At 31.4% G+C, this 20102-nt stretch overlaps 1 protein-coding gene and 1 long non-coding RNA gene across 6 annotated transcripts in view; one reads left to right on the top strand and one right to left on the bottom strand.

Annotated features, from left to right (window-relative positions):
- Positions 1-20031, bottom strand: part of LOC148617171 (protein Aster-B-like) — a 46740-nt gene extending 26709 nt beyond the window's left edge. The window contains exons 1-3 of one of the 5 annotated variants that reach the window (XM_088584598.1): positions 17238-17481; positions 7042-7080; positions 4854-4943 (exon numbers count right to left, since the gene is read on the bottom strand). In XM_088584598.1, coding sequence (XP_088440724.1) covers positions 4854-4943; positions 7042-7080; positions 17238-17428 — 320 coding nt within the window. In that variant the 5' untranslated portion in view covers positions 17429-17481. Of the gene's footprint in view, positions 1-4853; positions 4944-7041; positions 7081-7107; positions 7585-7686; positions 7822-17237; positions 17482-20012 lie in introns of those variants that run through there. The other 4 variants (XM_088584602.1, XM_088584600.1, XM_088584603.1 and 1 more) reach the window with 4 other exon arrangements.
- On the top strand, positions 17653-19577 carry LOC148617172 (uncharacterized). The gene is made up of 3 exons (XR_015922446.1): positions 17653-17694; positions 18192-18301; positions 19472-19577. It is a non-coding gene; the product is annotated as an uncharacterized LOC148617172 (long non-coding RNA).
- Positions 20032-20102: the final 71 nt, after the last annotated feature.

The raw sequence follows: 20102 nt of genomic DNA, 5'->3' as shown, positions 1-20102 counted from the left end.
AAGCCTATCAAACTTTTATTTGAAACAGAATTAATTTAATAAAAGTTACTTCGATGCTTAGATGAGATTGACGTAAAATGTTGAATACAAACATTCCAATGATTTTTAAGATTTATGTCCCTTACCCTAGGTCTACCTCCTTAATTAAACAAGAATAAGGTCATTGTCAAAATTTTAGCATGCTTTCTGTAAGATGTCAAAACAAGACTGTAAGCTGTATACCATAGCTATCTTAGCTGATATGTAAATTGAGCAATTACCTACCAAATTAATCTATCTCAAAGGCAGAACCAGATCTAATGCACTGACCGGGCTTTTGAATTTAAGAGAAACTTTGACCGAACCTCCCTCCAATTTAAAAATTCTGTACAAAAGATAAACTTTTCCCTATTTTATCTTTCATAGACATGTTTAGAGCAAAGGGAACTACTGAATTATGAAATTTAAAAAGGCTGTAAATTGGAATCATTTCAAAAACGTATGTTCAGTTCAATAACTTCACAAATAACATAAAGTATCAAATCTCCATGGGAAAATAGCTCTTAAATTAGTGTCACAAACTTAGCATGCTTCATCAATTATTGAAATAAGCACATTTCTAATGTAAATGTCAATGATATTTTTTGTCTGGAGATAATCTGACAATTTATACTACGTGTACCACAGATGACCTGAATATTGACTTATAGCTGATTACTATGATTGACGTATGTTAAGTACAAGTATTTGTAAGAATCAGGCAACATGGGAAAAATCAGAAATATGCATGTCAAAACCCCACCATTCTGACAATATGATTTCACTCCAGGGTGTCTACTCTATTTAAAAAGACAATCATTTGATCTCTGCATCACTAGATTTGCTCAGAAATTTTTCCAATAGACTTTTAGAAAAACGAGGTTTTTTGACAATGTTATCTACCCTTGAAATGTTTACTTTTTCAGTGCATTTCAGTGAAATTGTTATTCAGTTTACCAAATTAAAATGGAAATCTTGTCATTATTCCTTGATAAGTCATATTAAACTCTTAAAATGTTTTGTTTTGTTTTGTTTTTTTTCATACCATGTTTCACCCACTGCCCGGTTCTTACAGAGACTAACATTGAAGTAGTACTCCACATAAGAATCACGCAAAATGAAATACAAGATGCAAAGCAAACCACAGAAAGTTATGATATTCAGTGAAATACAAGGTATGGTGGGGTTATTTTTAAATACAAAGAGTATTTTTTTTTTGGTTATTCCTCAACTTTTTCTTTCATCTGATCATTAAAAACATTACAAGAACCCATCACAACAATATAGACTCAGTAGAGTTATGTTCATAGTAATGCCATCCATATAAGCCATTTCTTTCCTTGATCAAGCCAGAATATTTCTGCTCCATGGCCACAAACTTCAAAATTTATTAAGATTGAGAATATTCTTATCTTCCAATTGTAACTCTGATCAAAGTCTTTGAAGTTGATGACATCACAAATATTTAAGAATGTTCTCACTTCAATCAAACCTATTAAACTGAGCATTATTCTCTGTCGTCTTACAAATCATACAGACATATTTTCAATGAACTAATAATGTTTAAAATGATGTAAAAAAAAATTGGTTTAAATTGTTTTTAAAGAAGTTTTGAAAGATTGTTTGGTAAAATTACGTATACCAACAGCCACACTTAAGGGGAGACAATTGGCAGGAAAATGCTTGATAGAAATGTTATGGGAATTTTAGATCTTCCAATATACCAAAAAAAAAGAAAAAACTTTGGTGACTACAGTTTTTCCTTTGGAAATATGAAAGAATGGCCGTTAAGTGTTCATTATATAAATTAAGAAGAAATTCTATCTACCAATTTTTTTAATTTTTTTTTTATATTTTGGGAAATACTGAAATTCCCACAAAATCCATACAAAAATTACTATAATTAAGGCTAAATTATCTTGAAATCAAGTTTGGTGATCTATGTTTTTTTTTCATTAAAATTCTAAAGTATGTTCATTCAAGGTCATCTTCCAGAAAACCTAGTGAAAGGTATCTACTACAAATATTAAATATGATCTACCTTAAGGAGGTAGACCTAGGGTAAGGGACACAATTCTTACAAATCATTGAACATTTGTGTTCAGCATTTTACATCAACCTCACGTAAGCATCAAAGGAACATGAATTGATTTCAGTCTGAATCAAATGAAAGCTTCAAAGGCTTTGGTGAAAATGAATATGATACAAACATATCACTGATTTCAAGACTTATGTCTCTTAGCCCAGGTTACCTCCTTTAGAAATTTCTCAAGTTTTGTATTGCTGGATCATTATTGTACAAAATAACTATAGAATGACTTAGTTTTAAGAATGTTCACTAGTCATGTTCAGCCATTTCGGTCAGTTTATCAGACTATCTTATCCATTTCATAGCATTAATATTTTTAGCCCAGAAACCACAAATTTTCTTTTTATAATTTCATTAAACACACCAAAAAATGTTATTTTGGAAGTTTTCATGAAATCCTTGTTATTCCTTCATTGCTATTAATGGATAAAACCTAATAAGACAAACCTATGGAAAATCTAGAGAAATCTTTTTTCCTGCCAAAATTTTAAACGAACAAACTGACCCATCTATTTTCTCTTCTAATATTGTTCTAGCATGAAAAATCTTAAAAGATTACACAACCATTTGAAATCTTTGTGAAGTCAGCATCATATCCTGACCTACACTTAGAGATCAATGGTAAAGGAAAACTACTGACAAAACTATACAACAAACGTGATGACTTTTCATTCTGTATTGTCAACTTTCCTTACATCTGTGGCAACATATCTTCGGCACCTGTGTATGAAGTTTTCATATCACAACTCATACGTTATACCAGAGCTTGCCATAACTACGGAGACTTTTTGTATCGCGCTAGAACTCTAACAAATAATTATGACTTTTTTGTATCACACCAGACTTCTTAGAATTGCTACAAGGTTGAAGTCATCATTACAGAAGTTTTATGGTCGTCATCATAAACTCATGGATCATTACAGTGTATCCATCTGCACCTTGGAGACTGATTTGTTCAATATGTCATAGTTTTCCTTTCCTCTTTCTTCTACTAAGGACTTGACTTTTTTATGAGCAACTCAGTGGGTGTTTCTAGAAAAGCAGAGGACGGTTACCCTACCAGTACACCTGGTCCATGCTCCCAGTTTTTAGTAGAGTCTGAGTTGCTCATTTACTTTCTTTACTTTGTATGTATTGTTTTGGTTATATTATGTTCTTTGTTATGTGTGTCTGTTTTCCATGTCTGGTATTTGTCCCTGGATTACATTCTTTTGATTTCCACTAGAATCTTGGTTCCCTTAATTACTCTTAAATAGACCAGCAAACACCCTTAACCTACCGATAATATACATGCACAGCTATACTTAGAAGCACTGAAAATGAAGACTGAGATGAGCATTCACACCATTTCAAGGTGAACTCATACAAGTCAGCACAATTTGTCATTGTATTTATAATATATTGCAACAAGTTCAAAACCAGAAAAAATCCAAAACCAAAACAAAACCTTGAAACAAAGCTGGCAACAAAACAATGTTAACTTTATGAAAAAAAGTTATACATGTATTCAGTATATGACAGGATATCACTAGTAAAATTGTAGTCAATGTATTTTTACTGCTTAAGTAACACTCCAGCTAAGAATCATACAAAATGTGATACATAATTGGAAAGCCTACATATTTTTATTTTTGATATTTTGTATAAAATGTTACAGTAAACAGAACTTAACATGTGGATTTGCATACAACCCTTGTTCATAACATTACATGAAATGTACTGTAGAATTCAAAATTAAGGGAGATAACTCTGTAAATGACACTAAAATACAGTAGAAAACATTGGATTTTCAATGTGAATTACTCCCAAGAGCAGACAGGTTGGAATGAATGATTATACATTTCATCAACTTAATAACAAAAATAAAAATATATAGCCTTTTTTTGGAGTGTATCACAGATTACAGAATTTGCATGATTATTACAAAGACTGATACTTAAATAATAAGTATATCTTATATGCACATTAATGGGCTTTTTGTGATCACTTTTAGTTTGTAACTGTACAATTACAAGGAAAAAATGGCAGATCTAGATCTTCCTATATTGAACAACAATAACCAAATGAAAAGAAATGTCATAAGCTTCTCAGCACAAATAAGGAACTCTAAAAGTTAAAGTCAAAATATCTTGCAATTACATGTACAAATTCATTACTATAAAAGTATCAATTTTTGTGGTTGCTAAATTTTGCTGATTTTGTCATATGAGAATATTCGGGGGTATTTATATTCACGGTTTAAAAAAAAATGATTATAGTGTAAAAAAATCAATTTCACGAGTACTATTTTCAGTCCACTGTGAAAACAGTGAAAATTAGAACACCACGAAAATTAACATGTTTACAGTATTCATTTCTCAATATTTATTCTCAATGTTTATATATAATTTTACACAAATGTCTGATCTTTGCATGCAAATAAAATCTTGATAGCCCAAATCATTAGCAATGTCAGATAACATCTACACCAAAGTTTGTGACATTTTGTAAAAGAATAAAAGTTACTTCCTATGAGGAAATTACAATTTAATATAATTGAATTAACCACTAAATCTATACACTCTATATATAAATACATCATTTACTACAGCTGTAATCACGATTAAAATCAAAATTTTGTTAAAAAGGTTACGAACAAAATTTAGATGAAATTTGACTATTTCCAGATGTTGTCTGGTCTGTGTCACTCACTTTGAACCCCTGGCTACTGACCTATATGGTACAGAGATAACTAGACAATACTTACCCTGGTGATTCGCTACTCATATCTGTTCCAAGGAGGTTCACATCGTCCTGGCTTCCTTCAGATATCGGTGACGACTCTCCCGATTTCCTCCTGTAAAATATAAATACAATGGTAAAAATCAATAGTACAAGCGTACCACCTGGTAATGTTTTTTTTTTATTTTTACATATTGATCATAACTTTATAGTATATTATGGGTATATTTAAACAATGAAGGTTATCAAATACAATAAATGAATGCAATATACATGTTGCTGCAGATACATAGGAAATATTTTAAGAGGTTCAGAAGAGGAGAAATCACAATATTATGGAATGTTAACTTCAAACATGTTCATAGCTATCAACATCTGACACTAAACTTGTATATAATGCCAGTATTGCCAGCATTTTTTTTTTTTATTAAAAATAAATAAGGACGGTTTTAGTGTAAAGATAGATTATTGGGAGGGTTGGTAAAAAGGGCTAAAATTATTTGTTTAAACTTAAAAATTGTCACCTTCTTCCACATATAGAAAAGAATTTTAATTTCTAATTTCAGCAATTACTTAGATTCAGAAGATTTAAAGGACATACTTGGGCTACCTGTCATGTTATGACATAAATTTCTTGCATACAAAAAGACACACATATTATACATAAAAAATAATTTCAACACTTGATGTTTTGTAGGGGGGTGGGGGGGGTTCAAAGTCTAGAGATATCAAAAGTTCTTCTGGAAATCAGGATATATTCAACATAAACCGGGAAAAAAATTGGTGAATAAGGAACTGCTTGACAAAATTGAACTAAACAACATTACCGTACTGAAACATCAAGAAGTAATGAAAACTAAATAAAGGTTATTTCATGAAAACCAACTTTTTACACTATTTTAATCTCGTAAAGCCTTTTTTAATGGTATGACTAATTGAATAATTAGTCTATCAAAGACTTTTAGTGAATGAAAAATGATGGTCAATTACTGTCTGAATTGAAACTCTTTGCTAATGTTTTGTTGCAGAAACATACACATTTCTTGCCTTATATATATCTTGGATAGCAAGATAACTGATTTAATCAACGGGTCATAGTTTTCCTTCCCTCATTTGTCTTACCCGGACTTGACTTTTTATGAGCAACTCGGCAGGTGTTTCTAGAAAAGCAGAGGATGCTTACCCTACCGGTGCACCTCGTCCATGCTCCCATTGTTAGTGGAGTCTGAGTTACTCATTTACTTTTGTTACTTTGTATGTATGATTCTAATTACTTTATGTTCTTTGTTGTGTATATCTGTTTTCCATGTCTGGTCTTTGTCCCTGGATTACATTCTTTTGATTACCGCTATAACCTTGGTTCCCTTGATTACTCTTCCAAATCATAGATATCATAAAATAATCCTCAAAACTATCATTTATCTAAATGTATTTTTAAACTATATTTTATGTAACAATATCCCCAGAACATAAAAGTAATTCCTTTTTGAAGTATTTATCACTGGCAATTAAAGCACTTGAATTCATTGATTTTGTCATCTTGACCTATTTTCCTCTATCAGATTTTTAAACCTAACCATAATTATTCTTCAGCTAATTGCAATGGACTACATTTTGACCCATAGGTAATCTTTTTAGTCATAGTGACAATATTTATGAAAGAGCAAAATGTTATATACTTCTTCAATTAAACAAAGTCACTGTTTTTAAGCCATTTTTACATGCAAACATGAGAAATAACTGCATTGTTTTACAGATAAGCATTCTTCAGTTCATATATCAATACCTGTGTATTTCATTAATTTTATTTTATTAACCAGTGCAAAAAAGGACATGGAGAAATAAGAATATGTGCTTGTTCCCTTAAACAGAGATTGATGTTGAGCACCAGGGGGTGAATTGATCAAGTGGTTGAAGACTTCGAAATTCAAGTATCTAAATTCTTTGCAGACTGTAATAGCTTTAAGGAGGGTAAAGAGAGGTTGGGAGATGGTCCATCAATTAATTTAAATGACAAATCTTTAACATGGAACTTAAGGCTTCTCCCAAACAAGCTCTAACACCAACATGAAGCTTAGATTGGCAATAAATTATGTATATTTCTAGTTAAACTAAATTACAGAAGTGAGTCAATTGTTATACAATACAAAGAAATTGTAACATAATATTTAAATTAACAAAATATAACAATAAATGAACTGTTAACTACATACCAGTATTTATGTAATGCCAATGGTTTATAAGCTTTTGTTCTGAAGGATAAAATCATGAAAATTTACCTGGGATTTTTAACAATAATTTGCTTCAGCTTCTGTGGGAAACTATTGCTTTTTTTCAGCTCCTTAACCATCTTTAAATCCTTTTAGTGAAAAATAAAACCACTTCCACAAACAATGCCCTTCAATCCATATTCCTTTAGAACTTAATATCGTAATTTGTTGCAGAACTTTGCAATAAAACCACAAACTATTGTAAACCAATACATGTACACGCAATGTTTGTTAAGCATCAACACAGTACTTAGATATCAATGGTACCCAATACTTTTTTTAATAAATGACACATATTTTACTTCCTTGTGAAAAACGAAAAATCCTTAAAAAAATTTAGAGTTTGTTGCTTCCTGATAACTGTTAAAAGTATGAGTATTACGATTTTGCAATTTACAAATTTAAATAGGTAGATTGTAAAGTCCTGATTTTCCACATTGAACCATTCAATTACACATTGCAGGTTTTTTAAATGAACACTGTAGTGTTATGTACACCCCAGTGATTTGTGTAAATGGTGTTATAAGTATCTTAAGGTGATCAGGGTTAGAGTTTATGGTATGATCATGTGTAAATAACTCTGCTGACCTTATAAGTGAACTCTGTCTACAAACTAGGTCAAGGTGCTAAACACTGTACTCTGCTACTTGTGGTCAGTTCAGCATTTACATATGGTTGACAGGTACAGGTACACTAGTCACATGATTTTGTATGGAGATTTATGTGCATGGGGCACACTTTATCAGATGTGTGATAAAAATAATCATAAATATAGGCATGCAATGAAAGTATAAATACATTACATGTTCCTAGGATATTTTATTGAGGTATTACCATGAGTTTATGGATAATCAATGACAAAGTAATAAAAAACAAAAGTAAAGAAATGGTTAATTTTCAGGAGGAGGGTGTAAATAGAATTGATAGCTGAGCAAAATGATGCAAGAAAATTTATGGGGTAGAGTTTATGAAAAATCAAGATTTCATATTAAAAAAAAAGTTTCCTATTTGTATGGGGTGCCTATGCCTGGATCTGCTACAGGTTTTATACTGCTGGATTATAAGGTGTGTTAATTATTGGTACTTTTTATTTCTTCAGTCTTCCAAATTGAAAGCACAAGCTACCTTGATTAGAATGATTTTTTAAATAAAAAAATTACCAAATATGGAGACAAAAACAAAAATTAACAAACTTATTTGGCAACCAATAGGAAATAGGCAGAAAACTAACAGTATCAAACAAAATATTGGAAAAAAGACTATCACAAGTGTTGGTAGGGAAAGCCACCATAGCTTTACTCAAATCACATGTCGATAGTTTATGTTGTCATGTCTAGCAGTGAACTGAAGTTAAAAACTTTTAAAAGATAAAAAAAAAAAGAGCAATATCTATAAAATGAAGGATTTACTAGATTTAGTTAAAAAAAAATTAAAATAAAGGTAATAATAAGATTCAACTCACAATCATATTTAAATCACAGTACAAAAACAATGTAAAATGTATAAAACTGTTACATGATATTCTGTTTTAAATGTAAATATGCATTTAATGAACTATCACTTGTGCTATAAAATAAAGTATATTTTTATCTAGAGATTAGTAGAGCAAGGAAAAACTAGGTTTTCAGGCAACTGAATGGCTATATATGTAAATCTTTTTCTCTATACAAAATGTTATTTTCCTATAAGGCAAAAAAAAAATTATATGTCTGTTTCTTGCTACACTTCCTACCTTATTTTTTGTGCCTACCCTAAACATTTTATGGCTGTTTTGCCTCCAGTACTGTCAAAAGTCTAGATTGTTTCCCCATTAGATCAATGTAAAATATTTTTGAAAAATTAAATTATTTCCCTACAAATCTACCCTTTTTTATTAATGCCCACAGAAGGATACAAGAGTATTTTTTTGGCCTAATAAAATTTGATAGTCTGACCAATGAATCGAATCTTAAATCAAAACTGTCACCATAAACCTAGAAAACTTCGCATTGAAACAATGAAGTTACTTCATAGCCTTCGGCTATTACATATAAAAGTTGTTTATGCACACGGAAATTTCTTTCATGTAATTAATATTTCATGTTTTTATAATCAATATCATCTGATATAATAAATATGCATACCAAGAGACATTTTTGTCTATAATATAAAAGGAATTTGTAACATGTGTTGTATTTTACTAAACCAACTATTCAATGGTATATAAAAAGGCTTGAGAGAATAATGACAGACAAATCAAATTTTATAATAGCATGAAGATCTTAATTTTGACATTTTCATAAGCTTTTTAACCTCATTTGCATGTAACTATTCATTAAAAAAAAAGAATTCCAAGCTAATAAATTTGCATGTTCATTCAAAAGTTGGTTCTTGACATAAAATGAATGGATTGCAAAGCATAACATGATCATATGTTTTACTGTCATTTGGACACCATTAAATGGCTTGAAACAACTTAGACTAAAATTGTGAATGATTGGTTCACATGGTGAACAATACATGTAAAAAACTTCACAGAGAACAGCTAGCTATGACAGCAGAGGCAGAACTCTGAAACAGGTGGGGCAAGGATGAACAAACCATTCAAGCTTGATAAAGCTCTGACTTTTGATTGCAGTTAAACAATTTGACACAGTTTTACTTAATTGAAGTGGACATTTTTTCACTTCCATCAAGATAAATTTAAGCCTTCCCTTCCATTTGGGGTATGACACAGTGTTGTACAATTTAAGAGATTCATTCACTTCCATTCTTTGGGACATCATGATCGTTTCACATCCTCCTTTTAAGCCTTTAATTCCTAAATAGTACTATAGTTATAACCCCCAAAACCAATCTGAGCCATCCATTTGATTGTATAACACTTGGTAGCACAATGTCAAAATTATCAATTCATTCTTACTGAAGTTATTGTCAGGACACTAGGAAAATGCTTGTTTCTGGCCACTTCCTAAATGGTTCTAGTCACATCACCCAAAATAAATCCTAGCCTTCATTTTGTGGTATGGTACTTTGAGGTACTATTTTGAAGATGTCTAGACACAGAATATCTCTTGATAATGATGATGAGGATGACAGCATGATAGCATTATACAAAACATGTACCATCACACCTTTCATTAAACTGAATAATACAGTCACTATTCCACTCACTACTGATCACTGAGTCGGAGAGAATCAATGACCATGAGGGCTTGAATAATTGAAGTTAACCTTTTTTTAGGTTGTATAAAAAAGTTTACTTGTGTACTTCTTACTTTATCAAGCAATTAATGCATTCATTAAAGGAAAAAGATCTAGCTCAATAGATTTTTAATTGCTGTAAATTCAGAAATAATTGTGAAAAATGACTTAATTTTGCAATTATTAGAACTCACAATGAGATTTCTTATCATTATTGACAGGTGATATTTCAAATAATTGCAAAATAATCAAATCATATTTTTGGCTAAAATCACAAAATGGCAATAATAATTGTATGCAATAATTTCTAAATTTACATGTACATATAGAACATTGAATACTACAAAGATTTCCTTAAGCACTAAGGTTCAAACATTTGTACTTTGCTAAAATCTCAAGTGACAGGATGTCTGATAATAAGTCAAAGTCCTCATTATGGTATGTAATAAAAATCATCATTGACCTTTAGATGTTAAAATCTAAAGGAAAGTAACAAATCAGCAACAACTCCATGCTCTGACATGTATTATCAGATCTATAGATCAGATGTTGCAAAAACATGTACATTTGTACAGTGTAATTTTAAACAGTACTGTGAAAGTACTATTGTTCATGGTTTTCTTCAGTGAACCAGACCAGGAAATTAGGTTCCCAACAAAAAGGAGATTTTCATTAATGTGTATACTGAAAACCTCAAAACCAACAATTTAAGAATCCAAGAATTAGTGTATCTTCCATAATCCATGAAAATTGGTAACCATGAATTAAAGTATGTAAACAGTAATATTGACTTGTTATTCTTATTCTACATGTATCAATGATTTTAATATATCCAATGTACATGTATATATATTTGATATTAATATTGATAACTTAAATGTGATGAGACAATTTTGTAGCAGGTTGTACCTCTAACTTCATACATGTATATGCAGGTAGCAGATCGAGGGGAGTACTGGGTGAAGGGGGTCAGCAACCCTCCTTTTTACTGGAAAATTTGTCATTTTCGTGTGTAAAATTGACAAAAAATGGTAAATAATGTCCTAGTACCCCCTTTTTCTGAGGAACCCTGGCTAGGACCCCTCCTATTCAAAGTGTGTGGATCCTTCCCTGCATTTATAACTTAATTTACAAGCTTCACTTGCCTTCTATAATTATATTGTACTTAAAATTAACATAATTTATGCCAATCTACCACAAATATCCAGTTACCAACCTGTGTCTATTTCCCATTGTCTTTTAGGTAAAAAAGGACATGCATTGTATAGGTTGTACATATGTTCATATACAGTGATCAAATTTAAGGGGAAATACTTACTAAATGCAAGTTGAGACTCAATTAAGCTAGTAGAAATTATTTTCACTTGCTAAAATTTACTGGGGAATTATATACATGTATGTCATATATGTAAAGTCCAGAAAAACACAAAAAAATCAAATTTAGCAAGTGTAAATTTTCAGTACTTGCTTAATTTGGCTAGTGGAAAAAATTCTGAAATTAAATCCCTGATATACTGCTATTACTTTGGAAACAATATACACTATACATGTAAATCATAGTGCAGACCAAAGCATGAATATTTTGTGTGATAAAATCATAATTTAAATGCAATGACTGTACATTTTGAAATTTTCCAGTTTTAGAAGGTACATAAGTCAGGTTCTCCCTATGTATTATCTTATGATTCAAGCCTACTATTTCAATACATTAATTTACCTTAAAATTAGCAGTTACTCAATAAAAAAATTACAACAAAGTTCTTGCGGACATGACTAACAAAACTTTTACCATTTGTCTAACAATACATATGTAACTTCACTGAAAAAAAACAAAAAAAAAACAGCCTGGTATGGATGAAGCTTTAGCAACATAAAATATTCTGACAGAATTGACAAAATTTGTCGACATGGAAGTAGATGATTGCGCAAGTGTGGAAGCACTGTTTTTTCTTCTTTCAGTACAACAATGGATATGATTTTATATTTATTTATTCATTTTATAAAAATTTTGAAATTATTGGCTATGAATTAAGCTTTCCTAGAAGAAAGTCTCACAAATTTTGCTCATCCAATGAAACTTAGCTCATGGCAACATGGCAGTGCATTGTAAACAAAGAATGAGCTCTGTCCATCAAATGCATAGCATAAAATCATATTAATTTTAGATGGATTTCAAAAGGATTTTCAGACCAAAGTTCCTTCTTCCAAGTCAGGAATAAAAAAAAAGGATTTACATTATATATTAAAAACTAAGAATCTGCCTAACTTTTGACAGGAACTAAGGACCAAAAAAAATGTAGTTGTCCAAAAATGTATCCCTTTCAAGTTGAAAAAAATACATATATACATGTATATACAAATGACTTAAGATTTGATTGGACATATTAAATTCAGTAAGATTCCTTCATCCAGTACAGACAAAGCTTTTCTATGTACAATGAAAAAGGCTGTGTAATCCAAAATCTGACAACCAACACCTAACATAATTACGCCACAGAGGATCAAACCTTTGACTTCTTATGCAGTGGCAGTCCAGTCACAAACAGAATCAACTAAAGAACTAACAAACAAGCCAATGACCTGGCTATTTGACTAAACTACTAACTACAAAGATTTCACTAACCACTTCTACCGTTACCATTACTTTACATGTTAAAAAAGTAATTTTCAAAGTTTCACTGTTAATTCTCAGGACAAATGACATCTTAAAATTGCATACCATTGCAAAATCAGTATGCTAATGGTACAATGATTGTAGAAATTTTTCACAAAATTTACCTGAATAAATAATACCGAAAATCCACATTATCACCTTTCTTGCTAACTGATAGCATGGAGGCAAATTACTCACACATGTAAACAATATTCATACACTTTTTTTGTAAATTACAAATGTGAATTTAAAGTACACATTTTAAGCTTTACTTTGACTACTTTTGATCAGAATACACACAAATAATGCACTTACTATGCATAGATCTAGGTTCAGTGTTTTTTTTTGGTATTACATAGGGGGTGGCCATTTGACCTGGAAGTGGTTTGTGAGACCAAAGCAGGTACATGTAGGCTATCTTGTCACTTCCCCTCCTAAAGTTGTCTTAGCACGAATAACTTCTAATAAAACTAACTCACTAGGCCAGCACTCCACAGTATTGTAGAACTGCCTAATTTTGGTCTTGTAATCTGATGCTTTGTAACATTTATCACTTTAAAAAATTGTCAAGCATCTGTAAATCTATATATCTAGAAATAGCTCAAGCCAAGGCCTTCAGGATGCAGTAAAAATTTTCTGGAAAAAAATTACCCACAGCATATAGGGTTACCATAGAAACCATGCAAAAGTATGCGAAAATTTGCAAAAAAGTTCATAAAATCAGTTTTAAAAATATCAAATTTCCCGCAAAATATCTGAAATTTTTATTTCAATCCCTGAAACTGTTCAAACTTTTCCCTTCAAAAACCCCTTCCTCATATGGGCATCGCCGGTTAGATTTTGAGCTATTTCACTTTGTAATCCACTTATTAAATTTAGCATGGTAAAAAATTGACTTACTTTCACTTTCACAATGAAGTCAAATTGTCATTGAAAAAAAGCCCCTTCAACATTGAAAATATATAAAACATTGCAAAATACTTTTAAAAGTCCCCTTTTTCAGAAAATGTTTTATCAACAATAGATTCTTCATTTTTAATCACTATAGCAACCACCGGTTTCCATTTATGTCATTTTTCATCCCTAGCCAAAAGTGCAAAACTAAACTAAACTGTGGAGTGCTGGCTTAAGCAGAATGCAATATTAAAAATTGTAATTTTCTAGTTATTTCTTGAAAGCTTACCTTCTTACGAGTAAAATGATACCAAATTTATCATAATTGGACAATTGATAACAATTTTAGAGGCATTCTCATACTAGGCTATCTCCTCGTCACTAGTGGAGAACTTTCCTTATACCTAAGTACAGATATGCATTTTACTGTTTTGCTATAATCATCTTTTAAATGAAAATTTCCACTTAAAACATACAAAATCACAACCCATATGTACTTATAAACCCTAAATTTGGGGTTTTGTAAGCTTTTAACACAGGTTTTATGCCAAAATAGTGCATTTGAAGCTCATCACATGAAAAATCACAGAAATCTGAATGAACTGAAAACCAAATACTAAAAAGTCCACTCCAGGTCTAAGGTTATTAAACCTTTGCTTATTGTGCACTTAAAAGTTGCCCGGTTAACTATTTTACATGTAACCTGTGCAAATATTTAGCTTTTAAAAATATATTTCATTCTTTGTGATGGCAAGAGCCATATTCACACATGAATCAGTTCAATGATTGTTTTGTTAACTTTGCAAAAAATCTGCATACTTGGTTGCTAGGGACTTATTAGCTAACAACAACATAGGTCCATACCATAAGTTACATTGTTTTAACCCTTGTATCAAAGCATAGCATAAAAACACTAGTTTCTAAGATGTAAAGCAATTTTTTAAATGTGTAGGGGTATAGGCAGCTCCCTTTAAGCCAGCACTCCACAGTATTGTAGAACTGCCTAATTTTGGTCTTGTAATCTGATGCTTTGTAACATTTATCACTTTAAAAAATTGTCAAGCATCTGTAAATCTATATATCTAGAAATAGCTCAAGCCAAGGCCTTCAGGATGCAGTAAAAATTTTCTGGAAAAAAATTACCCAATGCATATAGGGTTACCATAGAAACCATGCAAAAATATGCGAAAATTTGCAAAAAAGTTCATAAAATCAGTTTTAAAAATATCAAATTTCCCGCAAAATATCTGAAATTTTTATTTCAATCCCTGAAACTGTTCAAACTTTTCCCTTCAAAAACCCCTTCCTCATATGGGCATCGCCGGTTAGATTTTGAGCTATTTCACTTTGTAATCCACTTATTAAATTTAGCATGGTAAAAAATTGACTTACTTTCACTTTCACAATGAAGTCAAATTGTCATTGAAAAAAAGCCCCTTCAACATTGAAAATATATATGTTTGTTTGTTTGTTTGTTGGGGTTTAACGTCCGAGCAGCAATATTTCAGCTATATTCAGACAATGAACATGAAATGGATGATAAAATGAACATGAAATGAAAAAAAAAGGATGGGTCACAAGGATAATAGGGTCGACAAATTTTGATTGCCACTGGAAAAAGGGGGATGGGTAAGGTCGGGCAATTTAGCCTCCTGTGGCGGAGCGCAAAGGTTCCTACTCCTATCGAATACCACAGCAGGGTTCTTTAACGTGCGAGGAACGTGGCATCTTTCCCAACACGGCGCACCACTATGGTTTGCGGTCAGGTTTTCCGTATAATAGCCTGACAACCCCAGCATGTAACACGCCAGGGGTACCCCATTCCACCACCTGGGGCACACATCCCAGTTGCTCTGTGGGCAGAGCGCCTAGCCCCCGGCTAGGTTTCTGAGCACTATTTAGTCGCCTTTTACGACAAGCTTAGCGCTGCTGCAGGCCTATTCTTTTAACACCCGGACCTGCACAGGGCTGAAAATATATAAAACATTGCAAAATACTTTTAAAAGTCCCCTTTTTCAGAAAATGTTTTATCAACAATAGATTCTTCATTTTTAATCACTATAGCAACCACCGGTTTCCATTTATGTCATTTTTCATCCCTAGCCAAAAGTGCAAGCTAAACTGTGGAGTGCTGGCTAGGTAACAAAGCCATTTTCAGCTGGACACCAAATGTAACCGGAGAGCGCAAGTCGCCTGACAAAATTCGCCACTGAGGATTGAATCTTACACTGCATGTAAATTTATGTTAGAGATGTCCAAAAAAAGTAAAATGAAAATTAAAGATCTGATGTGGGACCCAAAAATAATGCAATATTTCAGAACAGAGGTTTTCAGCATTCAATTTTTTGCCAACTTTGCTAATTAGCGGGCAGTGTGAATGTGAGAATGCCATTCTTGTCAAAGAACTTCCTGCAATGTCCTGCAAGTCCATTCCAGGTCATACCTGTCTCGAATTGCCCAACTGGGAGCTTATTAAACTTGCTACAAGTCTCTCTTCATTATATATATGACACAGAAAATCCATGTAATTAACCTCTCTGATAACACCACTACCAATTTCTGTGAACTCCCGTAATAATTAGTAGATTTGCTATCAGAGGGATAAATGCAATATTAACTTTTTCATATATTCTTTAATATAAAGAGAGGGACTTGTAGCAAGTCAAGAGCTTATGTATATTCAAAATTTTTCTGGCTATTAATGCTAGAAAACTTGTCTATTATGGAGAAAATCAGTGAATTTGTTGGTACATGTAGCTCTTCTGACCTATGAACATGCCTTGATACAGTAATTATTTTATATCAGTGTGTTTTTGTAAAGACTCTGATTCTGACTGAGGCTTATGGTGATATAATGATACATGAATACTACTGTGTAATGTGTTACTGTTTACTGATTACATCAATCATTGTACTTGATTTATATGCTCTTCACTGTAATTTGGAAATAAAATATTCTTATTCTTATTGTAGAAAAGACCAAAAATGGTACAATGAAAACTAATGTTAAAGAATCAGATATATAATGTATATACTACAGTCCCAATAAAAATATGTCTGTGTAAGATGGCAGAAAAAAATTTTCTTTAACTCATGACATCACAACAGAATTGAACATGTGAAAGGTCTGACAGGTCATGTACCTCCCAGACTAATATTTGTGGTTGTCATTGAGGAAAATAACATATTTTCAAACAATGGCAAGTGTAAATTCATATATCGTACATCAACTGCAATATTAGAGAACACAGTTTAGTTTCTTTTGGCAAGTTTTGGATTTTAAGAGTAATCAAGGGAACCACCGAGTAAGATTTCACCTGTCTCCTATTACCTTCCTTATATCAAAAGTGAAGACCAATGACATAGTTAAAATTAGACTTTCAGGTCAATATGAACACATGCAACTTACAATTGATTCGAAGACCAGGAAATGAGGTTTTGCAATGCTTCAGCAACCGTGGCGCTGACAGATGTCAATGAATTATCTTTATCCAAATCAATGGGTGCTTCTGAAATATCAGATTGCGTGGGGTTATTTTCGCTGTCTACGTAATTTGAGTATTGTTCATTTGCTGTTGGTTCTGGTGTTTGTCTTTGCATTGGTTTGTTTTGAGAAAATACGTCCAAGTTGTTTTTTTTTTCTTTGACAGAACAATATAAAGTCAAAAGACAATATTTTCGGAACTGTTAAAAATTGAAGAAGTGGTCATTTAAAATAAAGCATAACATTATTGTTAAAATTTAATCCATATATCAAAATAAAACAGTGAGACCTTTTTCGAATAAAGTTCGAAACTATTCTTTTAATATCACTTAAGACCAAACTCACACCTTGATAATAACGTACAAATATGTCCGACTGAAGCGTGAGTCCTACGCACATATACATTTTTACAACCCTATAAAAATGTATTAAGTCGTTTATGAATAATTTATCTAAATAACCATAAAAGTTTCAAAATTTCTCCTTTGGAATCCGTTCACTGTGTGCTTGTTTTTTTTTTTTTCAATTTAATCATAGGTTTAACTTAACTGTGCTGGCTGGCCAAAGACTATATAATATTAAATATACATAAAGCCCCTGTGCTGACTTATATGAATGGCAAACTGATGGATTGATAAGATTATCTAAGCATACAACCAAAACACCAAAAACACAACACTAAATAAAAAACAAGAACAAACAAACTACTGAAGAAATGCAAAAACACATCCAAATAACGAAGACAAAGAAGAAGAATCTGTATTACTCTATATTCATTAAACATTTGATCTCTTAGGCTTGTGGGGACTTTCTGTTATATACAATGTACATTTGTACACAATGTACAATCGGGCCCCAACTTGAATAATCCTTTTTCAGATTCCTGGCTTTTAAGCAAAGGGAATTAACTTTCCAAACCGACAAACTGGTATGTCCCATTGGAGCATAGGACATCATGAGACTTCTAAATTCAAATCCCCGATTTATTGGTAAGTACTTGGATACACATGAATAATTATTTCAAACCATTTAGGTACTTAACAAAGTGAAAATAATTTTAGTTTCCAATACAAATGTTGACTGTTCTTTCTTTCCGCCAAACAGGTTGTTGTAGGTTAGAGTGTTACGTCCATTGAAAAAAAACTTGCATTCCGTAAATTTGAAAAAAGGTTCCATGATCAAGCTATGATCATTTACTATTTGGTTGATTAGTTCGTACACAAATACCAATTGTTTTAAACATAAATAAAATGGAAGCGAAATAGACAATGATAAAATTTAATCAATGATCAGCAAATTAAAAACAGCGACTATATACAACAACACATCAAATGTCAATCGCTTGCCGTAATTTATACACTTGCATTAAAAATAAGAAAAAAAATATTGAAATGATCTTAAAGATTCTGAAACCTTAGATGCTGGCTATTTTAGTACCACTTGTTAAAGATTGAAAGCGCATGGAAAAACATACTGTCTGGAAATAGAAATTCTTATTAACAATATTCCAATTTTGGTCATATATACTCGAATATTTAATTTGATTTGTAAAAAGCATGTTGATTGAATGGCACTCTTATGTATAAACAAAATAAACAAATTTGGTACCGTGACGTCTACAAAGTTGATTGGACCACAGTCTGTAAATTAAATAATCCCGCACCAAAGTAGATCAAACCTTTTACATGGAGCTTATTTTTTTTTTATTATTATTTTTTTTTTTTTGCCATCTTGCAAAATCATAGAGAAGTGTTATTTTCTATGGGCAAAAAAAGTGTTTGAAAAGATGTAAAGAATGTCTTTAAATTTTTTAAAAAGATTTTTTGGCATGAACCTATATATGGGAAAATTCCAATATTAATTTTGTAAACCTTCTTTCAAGGGAAGGGATAATTGGCGGGAAATGTTATGGGAAATTATAGGTTTTTTTTAATATTACAAGAAATTCATGCATAAATGTTCGGTGACCCCCCAATTTTCTTTTTAAAATATGATAAAATGTCAGAAGGTCCATTATACATTTTTTAAGAAATTTTATCTACCCTTTTTTCCAATATTAAGCAAAACTGTGATATTTCCCTTATATAACCTATACACAATGTTATAAAAAAAATGTCAAAAATTAAAAAAAACATATATCACTAATTTCTTATTTCCAGACACCACTATGAAAATGGACTGCATTAAGAAACACACTGAGGAAAACCTTTGATATTGTAAATGAATTTAAACCATAGACCTATTATTGACAGAGTATGGCGTTAAAGGTTGTCCTATTGCCCGGAACAAGTAAAAATACCATTCGGACGAATAAAAGTTAAATTATACTTGTCAAGGGATTAACCAAATTTGTTTTATTCTTCAACATGCCTTAACTAAAGAACAATCTAAATTTCAATTTGGGCCAGTAGAATTTTCGTTAACTTGCCAGACCAAGGATTTTTTTTTATAGCAGACTACTATAATAATACTTGATTGGACAATGTTGATAAAATAGTAACCCTGATTAAATTATTTTTTTAATTACAGAGCTATGCTTAAATCAAGTAAAACGAAGTTGTGTTATATTCCACATGCAGTGACTAAATAAAATAATTTATAGGTTTAAATTTAATTCAAACTGACAAGGTCTTTAATATGAACTAAAAATGTTTCAGTTTTTGTAGACATATATAAGTAATTAAGTAAGTAAGTACGTACATTTTTTAAAGACCAAACATTGCATGATCTATCATCCGTCCGTGAGAGACCCGACAGGATAGTCAAGGACGTTAAAACCCCCCTTAGTAG

Source organism: Perna viridis, chromosome 5 (genome assembly GCF_037379345.1).
Source record: "Perna viridis isolate PV_CMFRI_1.1 ecotype Kerala chromosome 5, ASM3737934v1, whole genome shotgun sequence".
NCBI lineage: Eukaryota > Metazoa > Mollusca > Bivalvia > Mytilida > Mytilidae > Perna > Perna viridis.
This window is presented reverse-complemented; position numbering and strand designations above follow the sequence as displayed.